The sequence below is a fragment of the Branchiostoma floridae genome, chromosome 3 (assembly GCF_000003815.2).
Source record: "Branchiostoma floridae strain S238N-H82 chromosome 3, Bfl_VNyyK, whole genome shotgun sequence".
Lineage (NCBI taxonomy): Eukaryota > Metazoa > Chordata > Leptocardii > Amphioxiformes > Branchiostomatidae > Branchiostoma > Branchiostoma floridae.
The window spans coordinates 3,448,402-3,465,204 of NC_049981.1; the positions used below are offsets into that span (position 1 = coordinate 3,448,402).

At 40.5% G+C, this 16,803-nt stretch overlaps 1 protein-coding gene and 1 long non-coding RNA gene across 2 annotated transcripts; both read left to right on the forward strand.

Moving 5' to 3' along the window:
* Positions 1-1,229: 1,229 nt before the first annotated feature.
* Positions 1,230-5,828, forward strand: LOC118412657. The gene is made up of 3 exons (XR_004830801.1): positions 1,230-1,371; positions 4,025-4,100; positions 4,973-5,828. It is a non-coding gene; the product is annotated as an uncharacterized LOC118412657 (long non-coding RNA).
* A 3,887-nt stretch (positions 5,829-9,715) lies between these two features.
* On the forward strand, positions 9,716-16,065 carry LOC118412643. Its single transcript, XM_035815639.1, has 2 exons — positions 9,716-10,739; positions 14,896-16,065. Exons 1-2 carry the CDS (start codon positions 10,210-10,212, stop codon positions 15,161-15,163), a joined length of 798 nt encoding a protein of 265 aa, XP_035671532.1. The 5' UTR covers positions 9,716-10,209; the 3' UTR covers positions 15,164-16,065.
* The last annotated feature ends 738 nt before the right edge of the window (positions 16,066-16,803 follow it).

Here is a 16,803-nt window from a genome sequence, read left to right on the forward strand (position 1 = left end):
ACCTCTGTGTGGGGGGTAATGTGGTAGGCATAAAGAAAACAGACCCGAAACCTACATGTTGAAGAGTATGGCTAATGGGCATAGAGAAAATATGACAAAGTAGAGGGCCCGAGAAAACCGGCATGAGTCAAACATGGAGACTATGTTACGCAAGCGAAAAACCATCGCGTTGATGAGACCGGCTGACGGAAATTGAGGTATGTGAGAGAAGAAGGTCACAATGGGTAACAGTCTTACCTCTGATTAATACTAATAATAGGATTCTTTCTACGACCGACACAAACCCAATAAGTGACGGAAGTGAAAGAAATACAGCAGTCGCTAGACATTTCAGGGACTTAAGTTTTTTTTTTTTTTTAGTTCTAACCGCTACGGGTTAAACCCACCACGAATAATAGGTACAGTTCAGATGGTAACTTTTCGAAATGTATAAAGTGTCGGCAAATAAATTTCCACGTACAGGCTTTGAGCATTTGATGTCAGCTCATTATGACAATAAATGTAGTTTCTATAGAGCTGCTCTTGGGGAGAAAGGCTGCAGACACACCGCCGTGATCCAGGCCCCCAACGAAGCATTCCCCTGCAACCGTCGTGAACGGGTGTGTCTGTCCCGCATACATAGGACTGACTAGCCATCAGCGAGCATGTGGCCGACGTGGACCAACCCCCTAGAGAATGGTCTTCGTTCGCGAAGTCCAGCTAAGAAAAAAAGAGCTTCTATAGCTATATCCTCCTCCGACATTTCAATCTGTTTATGCCACTAACTATTAAAGCACCTTCTCCAATTCACTTTATATGTGAAGCGTAGAGTAGAGTTAAAACTGTTTTTAATATCCGTCGGTACTTCGGAAAAAGACATGCTGGGCAAACAGAAACCTACAGAAACTAGTCGGAAACGCTTCACAAATAATCTCCAAGCGGAGATTGGGTCGGAGTATAGTAGAAGCCGCGGCCTGCGAAATCCCGACCACCACTTCTACCCAACATCTGCTTGAAGAATAAAAACTTGTAAGTCAGGCCGGGGTCATAACGGGGTCATCGACGGGGTGTCGAACTGCCATGGGGGATAGTGGAACAGTCCAGATATATTAAGCTTGTCCTGTGTGGGGTCCACTACCTTTCTCACAGTCAAAACAGTTATGTTGATTCGAGTTAAACTTATTTCGTGACATTCTGCAGTCTCTTCGTGAGTTACATCCTGGCAACGCGGACAAAGGATGGCGCTTGAACGGACAGACTTTCACGTGGCTGTAACAAATATGGTGAAATGATCGATCAACGTGGAAGAGCGGGCGCCTCGTTTACGGAAAATGACAACAGACCGCGGTACACGCCTGCCTTTCCGACTGGATAGCTCCCCAATGTTCTTTGGTATGTAGAACTTCATTCTGAAATGATACAGTGTACCACTCGAAGTGTACCACTTGAAGTATAACACTTGGGGACCTGTTCTTTGGGGAGACGATACTGTTATTGTTAGGCGGGAGGGGGGCTTGTCGATTTGAGTAGCCGTAGATCTCTACAAGATCTTACAAGGCATGTAGGAGCTTCTTGTTTTATAGACGGTCTCTCATCAGTTGATTGTCGCTGTTGGTCTTTGTGGGTTTTCTTGTACTTTGTAGTTGTAGAGTGCGGGGTATGATTCCACTTGCTTGTGGAATCTTGACTTGTAAATTATGTAATCTAACTTCAGATACCTCTATAAAATATTATATACGCGGGCATCTGGAAGTGTTTTGGTACCACAGATAAAATCTAGTAATAGATCTAGCACAATAGTTGGTTAGGGCGACTCTTCATTAACGATATAGTTTTCGTTTAAGCTACGTCGTTCTGAAATAAATCACGATTCAAGCACATGGCAATTTACTTGAATTTTCAATCCTGGTCTGGTGTCGATACGACCAGGTTTAGCACAGGGCTCGAGGGACGTCCCGTTGGTACTGTATGTACCAGTCACGGGTCACGTGGCTAGGATGCCTGGCTGAGTCATCTTCTCGCCTGCCAAGAAATTGTAATCTCCAAGCAGATCCACGGTGGCGTAATATAGTATCAAACCCACCGTAGGATCTGCATCCATTCGGTTTCCGGTGCCCGTTTGACTCCCTTTGACCGGCTATACTCCTTGGCCAGCTTTGATACTATCTTATGGCACCGTAGGATCTACTTGGAGATTAAAGAAATTGAAAGACTTAGCTATCGCCTAGTATAAACAAGTCTCCTCTCCAAGCAGAGGTTAGACAGATAAGACTCCGGCTGCTTTTTGACGTTTTTTTAGTCATTTTCATCGGGCTTTCTGATGTCTCCCGGCCTAGGCCGCGAGGCATAAAGAAAGGAAACGGTATATAATAGAAAGCCCGGGAAAATGCCTAAGCCATAGAAACGTAAAAAAAACATCCGGAACCTAACCTCTGCTTGGATAAAAGAAGTTAAGCTTTCCCACGCGTACGGTTCCCCAACTTGGCCATGTTCGATTTCATGTCGGAGCCTAACGGACCTTCACATGGTGTTGGTATAACTCTATGTGAGTTTTGTATGCAGTAGACCGATGTATTTCTCGTGAAATGCAGAGGGAATACCCGCGAAATCTAGCCTGCTATCTTTTTCTTCTCGTTTCATAAAATACTTTTGCTGACCGTTTTCAATTTGTGAGTCGCTATACACAAGCGACCAGTTCGTACAGTCTTCGTCGGGAAGCCCGATACAGGGCATCTAGAAGTAAAACGAAGAGACATGAACTGTCATTTGCTCCCCGTTCTGTAAGATTACTGTACGAAAGTGCTTGTTGATCGGTAAAGAATGTTGATTCTGTCATGTCTATTTTTTTAATCCGATTGCTGTCTAATTTTAAATGTTGTAAATGCATTAATGTTTTAAAGTTGATTCTGTGACTGATGACGCATTTCATGTGTATATACATGCCAAGTCATCCAGGAATAAAGCTGAATCTGAATCTGGTTTACAAAAAAAAAAGGTTAGCTAGCTAACGTCCAGCAAAAGTCACTTTTTTGAGCCCAAATGGTGAAAAAGACGAGAAAAAAACGACCCAGAGAGTCTCCTATGGAGGCTATCTAAGAAACCTTAATGTCCAATTCCAGATACATGTGTTTGGAAGTCGTGTGCCCGCCCGTACTTAGCAACCCGCGTGGCACCACCCCCGCTGGGACCAATGCGTCCGTCATGTGGAGTCATGTGGAGTTCGGAGTCCAGCGGTGGTGTTGGCGGAACAAGCTGTCATTTTTACTCTGTGACCGTCGACTGAGTATTGTAGTCGGTCTATGTAATTAGTGTTCGAACCTATTTTTCATATAAAACATAATGTCACACACCAGAAAACAACACAACCGACATAAATCATAATTACGTCGGAGAGTATGTTACCTACGGTCACTGATTTTTAATTGCAACACAGCTCTATCGCAGTGTTAGGTCGAATGGATTTTAATTTTGGATTCAAAATAGTTCTTTTGTCGCCTAATGTGCCTTATAGTGTTTTCAACGTTTTCCGATCATTTGGGAATATGGGTACATTAAGGTGTAGTGGATAGAACCAAAACAATGACATATTTTTTATTCATTTGTGTGTTGAGCTTTTATCTTTTTGACGAGATTGTTGCCATTACCTTCATTACATACTATAGGAGCAAGGATTTGAGCTATTTTACGCAATCTGCTACAAATTATTCCAATAAGGCAAACCTAACTTTTTTTTTCAAAAAGAATGGCTTATTCAGCTTAACGTGCAAAGAGAGCTATGGTGAGCTGATGTTGAGAGGTCCTGTTCAATTACTATTCCTTTCCTACTATTGGTCACTCGGTGGTCAACGGTCAACATTTGCACTTTCTGCATGCAGGTCGTTTGATCAGCAATTGGAGGGCTGTTTCAGACCGCTTCTTTCTTTTCTGATGTAATGGGACCTTATGAGTTAACAGAAATGGCGACTTGTTATGAAAACACATTGTTAGAAGCGCCACGGATTTTATGGACTTACTGTATCCATGTTCTCACCACAATCTTATTCAGGTCCGTTATGAGACATCTTCTGATCCCTTAGAGTCAGCGAAAGTCGTCTGAAAAGCTGTCTAATGGGAGGAATGAGGTAAGATCTTTACCAAGACCACAGTTAATAAAATTATGCATAGACTAGATAGAAGGCGACTTTGACCATTCTCTATTCCATGTACTGTCATAGCCTCATATCCATTGTTTCTTTATTTCAGTGTTTCCTGCGATCGTGCCGTTCCTTTGCTAGTATTATATAGTAGTAATAGTTTGACAGTGTGCAAAGGCACAATATATTTTTCATGCATATGGCTCTGCCTAGCAATGCAAGGTTTTGAATTGTCTTTATTACATTGTTACAGCGTGAAATGTGCGTTGCTTCAAACAAAATCAAGTCATTACTTTTGTTGATCCCTTCATTAATAATAAATTAATATCCGTAAAGACAGATTCCAGTCTTTCTGAACCTGCAGTTTATGGGTAACACTTAGTTGTCTAAGACATGTCAGTTTACTCAAGAGATTGTCAAGAAAATAGGGTAGCTAAACAAATATTTACCGTCTGTACATCAGAGAAAAAATGAAATCACTTACTCCTGCATCTATGTATCAAATCCCTATTCTACTTTCTGATCGGATTAAGAGAAATGACAGTTTCTTTTGACTGTTTTGATCAAATGTTTCTAAGGAATATGTCTCCTGCCTGCTCCATATCTTAATTCCGTTTGTCGGATATGCTTTTGTGACTGCTTTCCTCAGCTGTCAATCTGTGAATTTGAGCCCTTCTGGCATATAAGTAGTCCACTGTTGTATGTATATTATGTATGTATTTATGTCATACTATATACAATATGCAATGTATGCATACACGTGTCTGTGCCTGCTTCACACCTTACCTTAGGCTTTCTATTTATTTTATGTGTGGGATGCAGTGTCATTCTTCATCCATTCATTTATTCATTGGCTACAGGTTGCTGCTCGGAGAATACCACGGATGGAAAGGACTAGGAGAGGTTTACGTAGTGAGCAAGTATGGTCTAGTTTCGCTCGCGCTGATGGAAGAAGCAGCTGCAAGATGTAGCCAGAATTGAGAGCGTACCGAAGGGCATGGAATTTGAACATAACAAGTAGATTCACAAGACACTGGCTGCAACCAGGATTAACCACTGATCGACTGAACCATATCCAACTTACAAGTTTATTTGTTTATTAAGATTCAACACAGAAGTGTAAGGGGCGAGGGAACAGGTAATGACACCTTTGCCGGCCCTCGTTCCGACTTAAAAATACAAGTGTGATTCAGCTAACGAAATATAGAAACGGTCCATTACTTTTATGTAGAACGCAGTTTTGAGTGTAATTATTAGTTTCATGTGTTAGACGAACACAAACTGTTTTAACGTTTCCTTTTATCATCCTTTACTCCTGGGGTGGCTGGAAAGTTAAGAAATCGGCCAAATAGACAGATAACATGCAAGAGGGGTTTGTCCGTTATAGGAGTACATTTTGCTCAGGTCGGCAAACTGTAAACCTTTAGCGGACTAACTCCTCCGGCATAATATCTGTCTATTTGGCCTATTTCTCTTTCCAGCCACTTTTAATAGTCACAGCTTATAAATGCACCACGTATTTACTGATAGCGTCTACGAAAATTATCATCCTTTGATATTGCCAAGAAGAGTAAGATATGTATTGTCTGCTTTTCAACACACCTTGTCATGTATGTATGAAAGGAATACGCCTACCTTGTGAAAGATATCGATGTAGTTCAAAATTGATCATCATAATTCAAGGAGCTAAGTATCATAAACAGGTATGATTGATGACTACGCTGTAACGTCTTATTCAATTGGGTAGTTATTTTGTGATCCATTCAACCGGTTGACAAAATATTTGTGCAAAATCTACTTGTCATGTACTTGTATTTTCCCTAGTAGGGGCAGTCGCCCCATATTGGCCCACCACGGGCGGTTGTCCTGTCAGGGCGATCGCCCCCAGGTACTGCAAGGACTGACAGGGCGATCACCCCCAAATCCTGACAGGGCGATCGCCCCCAAATCCTGACAGGGCGATCGTCCCCAAGCCCTGGCAGGGCGATCGCCCCCAAGCACTGACAGGGCAATCGCCCCCCAAGTACTGATCACAGAGCGATCGCCCCAAGCACTGACAGGGCGATCGCCCCGAAGTACTGGCAGGGCGATCGCCACCAAGTCCTGAAGGCTACAGGGCGATCGCCCCCCAAGCCCTGACAGGGCGATCGCCCCCAAGTCCTGACAGGGCGATCGCCCCCAAGTCTTCTTCACTCTGATGAAATCAAGACGAGATGACTGGACAATTCAGACTTTGTACGGGGCAATCGCCCCCACAAGTAAATATTCCTGGGACTTGAGTCTCTTCAAATATTGCATTCCAATCCAAAATGACTTGATTTTCAAAGAAATTCAGACTTCGTTTTCTGATTATCACGTCGAAAAAAAAGGAATAAAATGGATTTTCCTTTATTATTTTGGATTCTGTTATAAGAATTAGAGAGCTTGAAAGATCATCTGTCACAGCAGCAGTGGATTGTTCATACCTTGACAAAGACTGGAGCTGTGTAGTCGAAAATTTGGGTGAGTCCAATTTTTGTGTCGGAAATTATAGTTTATCTCGTTCCAGAAGAACTATAATAGAGGATGCTATTTTTAGTAATATTCCAATATGTACAAACTCTGCATGGTTTATGTGATAGTATTACACGCTTTTGAACCCCCTTTCTTCTGACAATCGAATGTTCTACAGCTTGAAAGCCTTGACATCTTCAAGCAGTGGCAGCATTATCGATTCAATGCACGCTTTGTTGCTTTTTGATCGCATTAAGAGCTTATCGCACCCCTTGGAGTGTTCCTCCATAGAATCAATAAAACTATCCATTCTCATAACGTATTAACGTAATTTGCCAGACATTCCGAATAGACTACTGATTTTGAGGGAATATTTATTCACGTCAGGGTACTTATTGAAAACACACCAGGCAGCATGAAAAACAGGCAAACCTCACATAACACTAAGGGAAACACGAATAAAAAAGAAACCGAGAAGGGTGGAAAAAATGGCTGTCAGATCTTCTGTGGTGCTCTAACGGTCAAATACTTGACAAATGAATAGATGAGATGTTAATAGGGAACTATGCTAACATGACTTTGGTACACATTTGACAGACTTTTGCATACGATCCTTATAAGTAAGTGGAACAACCAGTTTTTCTAGTAAGCTGTGCTTGTATTTGTATTTGTACTTATGTACATTTAATCGTTCTGCCAGCTCATTCTATTTTATGTATCATTTATCTTGACTTTTTGTATTTCCTTTTTATATGTGGAAATAAAAACAATAATAATAAAAAAATTCTAGTGACGCTGATGAAGGAGGGTGATGGATGTCACTCGAAACGTCCGGAGTTAATTTCCGTTTTTTATCCAGTTGTAGAGATTGATTTGTATTTGAATAAGATGAGATGTTAACTAGGTGTAAATGCATCCACAAGTTACTATGTATTCTTGACTATAATATACTGAAATAAAAAAAAAGTCGCATTCCTATCATCGAACAATCATAATACATTGCAGTCCTTTTTTCTGTTCAGTTTTACAATCATAATCATATCATCAACTGTAGTTTTAGAATCATGCCACATCACCATCTGCAGTTTTACAATCATAACCATATCACCATCTGCAGTTTTACAATCATAACCACATCATCATCTGCAGTTTTACAATCATAACCACATCATCATCTGCAGTTTTACAATCATAACCACATCACCATCTGCAGTTTTACAATCATAACCACATCATCATCTGCAGTTTTACAATCATAACCACATCATCATCTGCAGTTTTACAATCATAACCACATCATCATCTGCACTTTCACAATCATAACCATATTTTTCCTACATTCCTTATTTGTTTCTGATGAAAATATGACGAATGCTACCTAAAATGTCGTTCACACTTTGAAGAGAATCTATCGATTTGCTTGGTTTAGTATCACCCAACACTCACCAAATGTTCCCCCCAGACAGCAATGCTATCAAAAGCATCCCTGAAAGCTTTCTGCATTTGTCTCTGATGAGTACGCTCAGCGGTGAACCATTCGTTTTCATTCCTCAACCTTTCGGCAACACCGTAAATGCCAGCATGATTTGTTCGATTCTTTAACACTATGTTTGAGTCGTAATGTCATTTGTTATATGTGTAACGCCATGCGGATGTGCAGTAAGTGCTTCGAAACGCGCTCTATGCTGTAGACTCCACGCATGCACAAATAATTGATAACAAATTTAGATATCTATCTCCTTGTTCATCATGTTCCTCTGTTCTGGAGAAATATGGTTCAGAAGGGGATTATCTACTTCATTTTTAGCTAATCGATAGAATTACTACTGCACTTGACAACAATAAATTTACCATAGGAGTCTTTCTAGATTTAATTAAGGCATTTGACACGGTAAACCATTTTATTCTACTCAAAAAGCTAAACAAATATGGCATTAACGTGTTCTGCACTGTGTCTTTGTCAAGAGTTTAAAAGTCTGAAATGTTATGGTGAGTTGCGATCTTTTTATAAGCGTAAACGATATCAACACACGATAATACTACTTAAGTGCAAAATATTCTATTGACTTTAGATATACGCGTAAGATCGTATATTCTGTATGCGTATTTGGAGACGTATGCGTTGATATTACTTACTATTAGAACATATACGTTTGACATTTCCATGGGCTGTGCATAGATCAAGCTGGTTTATGTTGGTTATGTTGCTACGTTTCACGTTTGTTGTTTTCAATAAAATAAATCAATGCTAGCTACTGCCAGACACCACGACGATTCTTTTCGCTGGAATTGTGCCAGACTTGTCACATGTTTTCACATGATGCTATCCTAAAACGCTTAAGACAGAAGTGGAGCGATCGTAGCGAGAGGATTGTAGAGTGTATGAATAATGGAGAACACTAGGAAGGAGGGGGGGGGGGGGGCACGGTGGGACTGAGTCATTAGAATTATCTTCTTTTTGTAAGTGAGGGTGGAAAAATATTGCTATTGGGCAGCCCTGGCTATGCGTGCTGAACAGCCAACACCAGTATATACTTATATTGATAACGTTAAGAGATGCATACTGTAAATACAGAAACTTTCGCGGTGGAGTAATGTTTGCGGTTTTCGCGGCGGCCGCTTCACCGAGAATTTAAAACCACAGCGAACATTTTTCCATAACAGTAAGAGACTACAATGCACGGTGCTACCGCGAAATTAAAACCACCGAGAAAAGTCCATTTTCACGCGACCGCGAAATTCAATCTCCGCGAACTTAAATGCATTTACAGTAGCTTGTACCAGTGTGTTGACAAACCCACAGGTGTCAAAATAAGTCATGACCCGTCATTTTTTCTTGATACTGCATGCTTTGCCTGACTTTTCCTGCTAGCCGGGGAATCCATCACTGACCCCGGGGTTCAACATCGGCCCATAAACTAGTTTTATCACCAAGGAAACCCGGCGTTGCCTAGCGACAGTCACGGACGAGAGGGTGATACATGGACGAGTAGGGAACAACCAATCACGGCCGCATGTCCCCTTCATGCCTCCTTCGCGGCAACGCTATGATTATTCACATGAAAAGTATCGATCGGTCTCATTCTTTTACTGATAAGTGGGCTCTCTACGGCAGGAGCGAGCAAAAAACTGCCATCCAAAACCTCCTGCTTCCTGCAGATTCCTAGAACCTGGTAACATCAATCTACATGTTTACAATTTCCTTCACAGGCAGCAATGCGAGGAAACTGATGATGTCCATTAGCTACCGGTGGTACCACTTATAAAGTCCTCTTGTCATTGAGTTAGCTTGTCTCATTGGTGCAGACTGTAACCACATCTTCTGCGGCTGCCAGCTGGCAACTGCCTGTTCGTAAGACGGATTGCCTTGTCTATTGAAGTATCGGGATAGAGATTTCTGAATTGAGAGCCGGATTTTCCTACCTGACGTCAAACGGCGATCTCTTGCCTGACCTGAACGACCGACCTGGCAGCACAACGTCCTTGCGTTTATGGCCGAGCGAGTGCTGATGACACTTTGATAGCGTCAATTATATAGCTGGCAGTTTGTAGGGGTTTGCTTGACACCGGAACGAAAGGTGCATCACCACGTCGTGTGCTGCCGATGCTCACGTTACTCATCTCCGGTCTGCATCAACCTGGTAAGGATACGACAACATCATCACCGCAGTGGTTCAAACATTCCTACGGGACACCTCCCCACCCCCAACCGAGGAGAATCATGCCGTTGTGCGGTCATGGGATGGTTCTGACTATGGTGGAGATCGGGCTTTTCGCCACGGTGACGGGGCTTGTTATGACCCTGATAGCTTACACCAGATCGCTGAGCCCCTCAGCAGAATCTATAGACCAGATGATCATGTTTAACCTAAAGATCTTCGGGCCACTGACGCTGTCTATCGGTTGCGTCTTACTTTTACCGGGGTTCTGTATCTGCGCATTCACAGACTACCAGGAGGTGGCCGGGCTAAGGTACGACCGGAGCTCCAGCAGGTCCCACTCGGGGTTTGAGGCGAGTTCCCCCGAGGAAGAGCCCGATACAAGGCCCGGTGGGACTTTTATAGCCGAGTATAGGGAAGCGAGTGGAACGTTCAGGTCAGGGATGGTACGGAGTGCAAGTAGCCCTGCATCAAGGTTTGTACAGGAAAGTTACAAATTACATAGTTTTTACATGACAATGTCATAAAATCACTTATATTCTCAGTCTCAATGTCGAAGTATATTTTCGATTATTCAATAGCTTGTGCAATCAGTTTTTGGAACTTATTCTAGTGCAGTGGTCTTCTGTTTCAACAACAAGGTAAAATTCATCCTAGAAATTCGTCGTAGAAATTCAGGCAAAATTGTGGATCCAAACAAAGTCAAGTCAAGCCTCTTGGTTTAACATTCTAGTTGTTTTTATCGAAAAGAAATCATTAGACTGAAGTATACATGTGTTAATACTTTATTAAGGTCTTGTAGCTACAAACACACATGAACATAAAACCACAAATATATACGTCTATCATGATTGCTTAGAGGTTACACGACAGTATCTACGTATTTTACTGCGTTTTCCATTTGCACACTGTCACTGTGTGAGGGCTATTGCCTCATTATGTAAGCAGAATGGAAAGAGAGGGTTACGGGGGCATGTTCAATACAAAGTTCTCACGATAATTGCATGCCATCAGAGCAGGGGTTAGACATATATTGTATTCGGGATTATGTTTCTACGGGAACCAAAATGAAAACGCAATCTGAAAAATAAGCACTGAACGTTAAATGAAAAACACTTCAAAATACTGTGCTAATACTATGTGATAAATTTAACCTCATTTATTAAACAAACAAACAAATAACCTGCTATATAACAAAATGGAATAATTATTTTAACTCAATCTCTGCTTCGTATTTGACAAGACGAGGTTGCCCCGAACGCAAGTCACACGTCACCGTTAATAATGCATATCCCTGAACTGACCGTCCGAGCGGACATACCTTCAACCAAACCACATTTATCACCATTAATAATGTATATTTCTTTATCGCGTTGTAGATAATTTATGTCCTTCTACACCTCTCACCAGCTGGGACCCCAAAGGGGGTCGTTATCGACCCCAGATCTTAAATTTTGTTCCCGATCATGGTTACTATGGTTACAGGTAGTGGTGCGTACCTAAAACCCGGAACTGAAATTGGACTTGTAAAAACGTTTGAGTCCAAGTAAAAGAAAAACAATTACTTAATGTCAGGAACCAGGGCCGGACTTGCAAAAAGTCATCTCTCACTTATATTTTCTTCTTTGTTCTTAATCATCTAAAACTTGACATAAATAGTGAAATTTGCACTGGAAAAAGGCAAAAAAAAAATTTCTTGTTTATTACTGACCTTTTGTGTCTTTTGGCTGTAAATAATTTGCATGTATTTTCCACATTGCTCCCCCCCTCCTTGCCCCTCAAAAAACATAATATGCAATGATGGGTTTAGGTCCGGACTTAAAGTCTGAACCTGAACTGCTGGACCTGAATCCGGACGTACCTGAACCGTAATATGAGTTTAGGTACGCAACACTAATTACACTAATAATGGAAGGGTATAGATCCCTTCTTATGCTTATTTCCTTATACCAAAATAAAGCAAAAACAGAACACTGCTGCATAATATATAGCTCTAGTTGACCTGAATCCGTGGAGTAGAATATATCCATTGTTCTTATAAACAGCGTATTTAGGAATAGCAAGTCGTAAGTAGCAAGGGATGTTGCAATATTTTGAATATAACGTGTGCAATATTCTCAAAGACATTGCCATTTGAAACCACCATCTCTTTGCTTGATATCCATACATATGAAAACCCTTGTACTGTTCTTAAAAACAACGTAGGTTACCCCGCTGATAAATGTGAACTAGGGTTACGTTTTTGTTTATTATTAGCTATAGAAAGTTATGAATACCCGTTTATTATATGGAGCGACAGAAAATGTGTTCGTGTGTACGAGACGGAAAATAACGTTCGCGAAGAGCCCATGATGTGCAAATGAGAACAAAAACAATGTCCCTGGTTTCCCAGAGTTAACAATAAAAGGAACATACACTCTATTGTAAAACATATTCCTTCAAAGCTTGTTAAAATTCACCGCAGTACATCTATGGGTTTTTTTTTAAATCAAATAGAAACGCCAAGTGACATTAATGGGTTCCTGTGCATTACTGTGAAGTGAGCAGAATATTACTATGTCTGTTCGTGTTAAATCAGCTTAAGGCCATAACAAATAAATCTTATGGATGCCATCCACGCGCTCATTAATTTTCGCTTCATTTAAAAAAAAAACTTCTTTGGAGATGGTCAACGTGCCGAAAAATTACAAAAAAGGGGGAAATAAAAAAAGAAGATTATGTTGGGATGTAGCCTAATGATTGTACATGTAGAATTGACACTGACGTGGTAGCCATGGCTTTAGGCATAGAAGTGAAACGTGTTGGATAGTTGTGAAAGTGCCACCAATATTGAAGCTATTAGTGTAGTTAAAGCTTTGTAAATAACTAATAGCAATCTACCATACTAGTGTCACTTTTACTACACACTTCATTCAGAGAGTACATGAATGGATGTATTATTAGCTGTGATAGCATGTTTTCCATTTAATTCTTGTTACAACGACCATTTTCAAAATGTAGCCATATTATTTTTTTTGTACCCATATTGTTTTTTGATCGCCCTATCTTACTATTTTTTTTGCAATCTGCAGAGGATGTCATTCATAATATTTACTTGCTGTGGCCTAATGTCAGGCGTTTCAGTCTGCCAAGTTTGATTAAATAACCGCTCAACACTGCGAGACTGCTACAGTTATATTCAGCCTGCTGTAACGACATTTCTGAGGTAATTAGGTTTCACTGAGAAGCACCATCCAAAACTATTTTATAGCAGCAGTCGTGCGTGCCTATCTTTAGCGCTTGGAATGATATGAGTATGGGTAGAACAAGTACTCCTCCGTTGCTATAACCACTTAGTCGAACCGAGAAATGCAAACATTATTTAGTTCATTCTCAGAACCCGCCTAGGTCATGGAAAATGGAGGCAAAGTTTTTTGGTGTGTGTGTGTGTGTGTGTGTGTGTGTGTGTGTGTGTGTGTGTGTGTGTGTGTGTGTGTGTGTGTGTGTGTGTGTGCGTGTGTGTGTGTGTGTGTGCCTGTCTGTGTTTCCGGATATTTGTGGTCAGAATAACTCAAGAACCTCTGGATGAGTTGTATTGATATTTGATTTGTGGGTAGGGGTAGGAAAGACAAAGGTCAAGGTCGATTTAAAACCCCTGGTATGTGACCTTGGTACTGCAGCGGAACTTCGATTTTCTTAAATTCTTTTGTCATAGACATGCTATGGTCTTCATGTTTGGTGGCAGATAGCTTGTGATGTAAGGAAGAAGTAGTGTATGTTAGGGCTCCCTAACAGCTTGCTCTGGAACTGCAGGGTCAAAATCTTCCAAGGAGCATAACGGAACAATGGAACGATGAATTTCCATGATATTTAGCATGCAGGTATCTTTGACCGGGATGCACATAATGAAATACAAATAATGCAAATTTCGACTTAATTTGCATACTTATTGAGAAAAAATACATTTACAGTGTTTTTCATTAATAGGACTCATATGCACGTAACATTGTGTACTTTGTGACAGGTGGAAGAATTGCAGATTAAGTAACAAATTTGTATAGTAATTGTGAAAGTGTCTTTATTTATCTAATTACATGCATTAACTGATTGGATTATCAACATTGTGACCTGCGTAAGTTAATTAAAGGTGTACATAACCGAGCATAGATTATGCAAATGTGGAAGTCATTTGCATAATCAGAATATTTCATGAATGTATGAGGTTTCCGAACTCTACACTATTATTGTGCTGTATGTTCCTCAAAATCTGTATTTTGATACTAGCAAACTTGACAAAATTAGGTTTATAGTATAATTATACACTGTCCTTAATTACATAACTTACAGTGTGGGCTTTTGTGTTTGACTACTTCTTTGCATATTTACCCAAGGTAAATTCTCATTGCTTAAATTTGTCTGTATGTGTGTGTTTCCGTACTGCAGTTTCTAGATATCCTGCAAGAGGGCTCTTTGGTAAAGTATGCTGTTTCAAGTTTTGGTTAGTTATATATAAGCCTGGTACTATCATATTTGCGGAGAGGACAGAAGAGTCTTGGGAGCTATAATACTGTTGCTAACTAGGCCAATTTTTGGTTACATATTTTAGGTATGACATAAGTTGTCTAACGATGTGACGTCATTCCGTTTCCCAGCACGAGAGAAACGACACCTAACGGTTCCCATGACAACCTCATCAGACATGCGCATCAGAGGGACCGGGGACAATTCTATCTAATCTACAACCACCACCCTCCTCCGCCCTATGCGTCTGTCACGGCGCATGCTCGGGACAGTCACGTGACGTGTGACGTCACCAGTGAGGGCAGGACACCAAGCACGAGCAGGGTGACGTCACGCGAACTTCCGCCATCTTATGAAGACGTCATGAAAGCGCAAGTCAGACGAGTTGAAGACGTTTAAAATCTGAAGAATCTAAGGATAAATCTTAAGACATAGGACGTACTCAGATGAAACAGAGACATATGTGCCACGCCCTGTTAGCCAGGATGATTTGATTATTACATGGGTGAAATCATATGGGACACCAAAAACTGATGCGAGCGTGCAATAGAAATAGGTTGGCCCAAAAAAAAGATGCCTTCATCATCATCGGCATCATGAAACCTAAGTGAGTCCTAAGTGGCCAGGATGGTTGAACAAATGACGAGAGGCTTACGGAGTAATTTTTTTTGGTATGCCGAAGAATAGAGCCTTTATTTTGTTCTTTAACATCCTCTTCTTTGACTTTGGAATTGGCATATGTTCTGCTCATCTTACAGCTGCTTTGTACGATTAACAGTATGGTTAAAACTTTTTTTTAACCAAACGGCCGAAAATTGATGCGTACGTAAGGATGTAATCCATATTGTCAAATCAACATGGCCTTTATAACAGAGTTACAACCGAAGAGGAAAGTAGCATCGCATACATGTAGCGCGAAACCCGGGCGTTTAATAGACCTTTGTTCGCGGGTTTCAGATCGGAGTTCTAGGAGCAAAAACTTGGTACTAAATGCTTTTACTGAGCCGGAACTCTTATGGCTTTCTCACGATAGAAAATTATTCTCGTAAAATCGTTTGTTGTGCGATCCTTTTTATACTATTACATGTTGTCTGGCATTTCGAATTATCATACAGTTAACATTGTCCTAACAAGTAGGGGCCGCAATATGTAACTAAAGAACGCAGCATTATTTTTAAAGAAGCAAAAAAATGTAATATTATATTCATGAACGTTCTATACCTGGTTCTGAAGTCACATAAATGGAATCGGAATAAATGGTTGGAATTGTAATAAAATGAGGAAAATACATTGTTGATGAACATGGACTAGTGTGATCATTATTTATTTTATCATAAAGATTATATGACGCAACATGCAACGCCCAGCTATTCAAAGGCTATTGTGAACTAAAACGTTAACTAAGAGACACTATAGAAAGTTTGGATTTACCATGATATCTGGTGTCCTTTTTTGGATAAACAATTTTTAACCTTACCTTGTGGCTTGAATGATCTGTTCAAAACAAAGTCACTCAAATTCCTCGTAGCCTCTTTACATCTTACAAATGGCTTAACCCTATTCAGACCGGGGGGGGGGGGGGGTTTGAGGCCCGCGCTAACTTCGATGTCCTATAACGCCATAACGGCTTACGCTAGAGCCACCAAATTTGGTGAGTTTTCCTAAAATATTGTTGGCAACAACTTTACGAAGTTTGACAAATTTTCCATTTTTTCTTGTTGCCATGGCAACCGTTTGTTGACAGGCAGTTTTGCCAAAAATCACTATTTTTGGTTCTAACTATGTATTTTTCACATTTATTTTCTATATTACTGCGATTTTGTTACATAAATAAAATCTTATATTATTCAGCATATCTTTCATAATTATATATGCATAAATTATGCTAATTTGATGACGTCATCAGCCCAAAATCCAAGATGGCGGACCGAATGGCCAGATCAATAATAACAAGCTAATTATCCCTTAAAATTTGTAACTACCTGGTATTTTTTCATCAAAAACCATCTAAATAAATGAATTTAGTCTATTTCCATTGC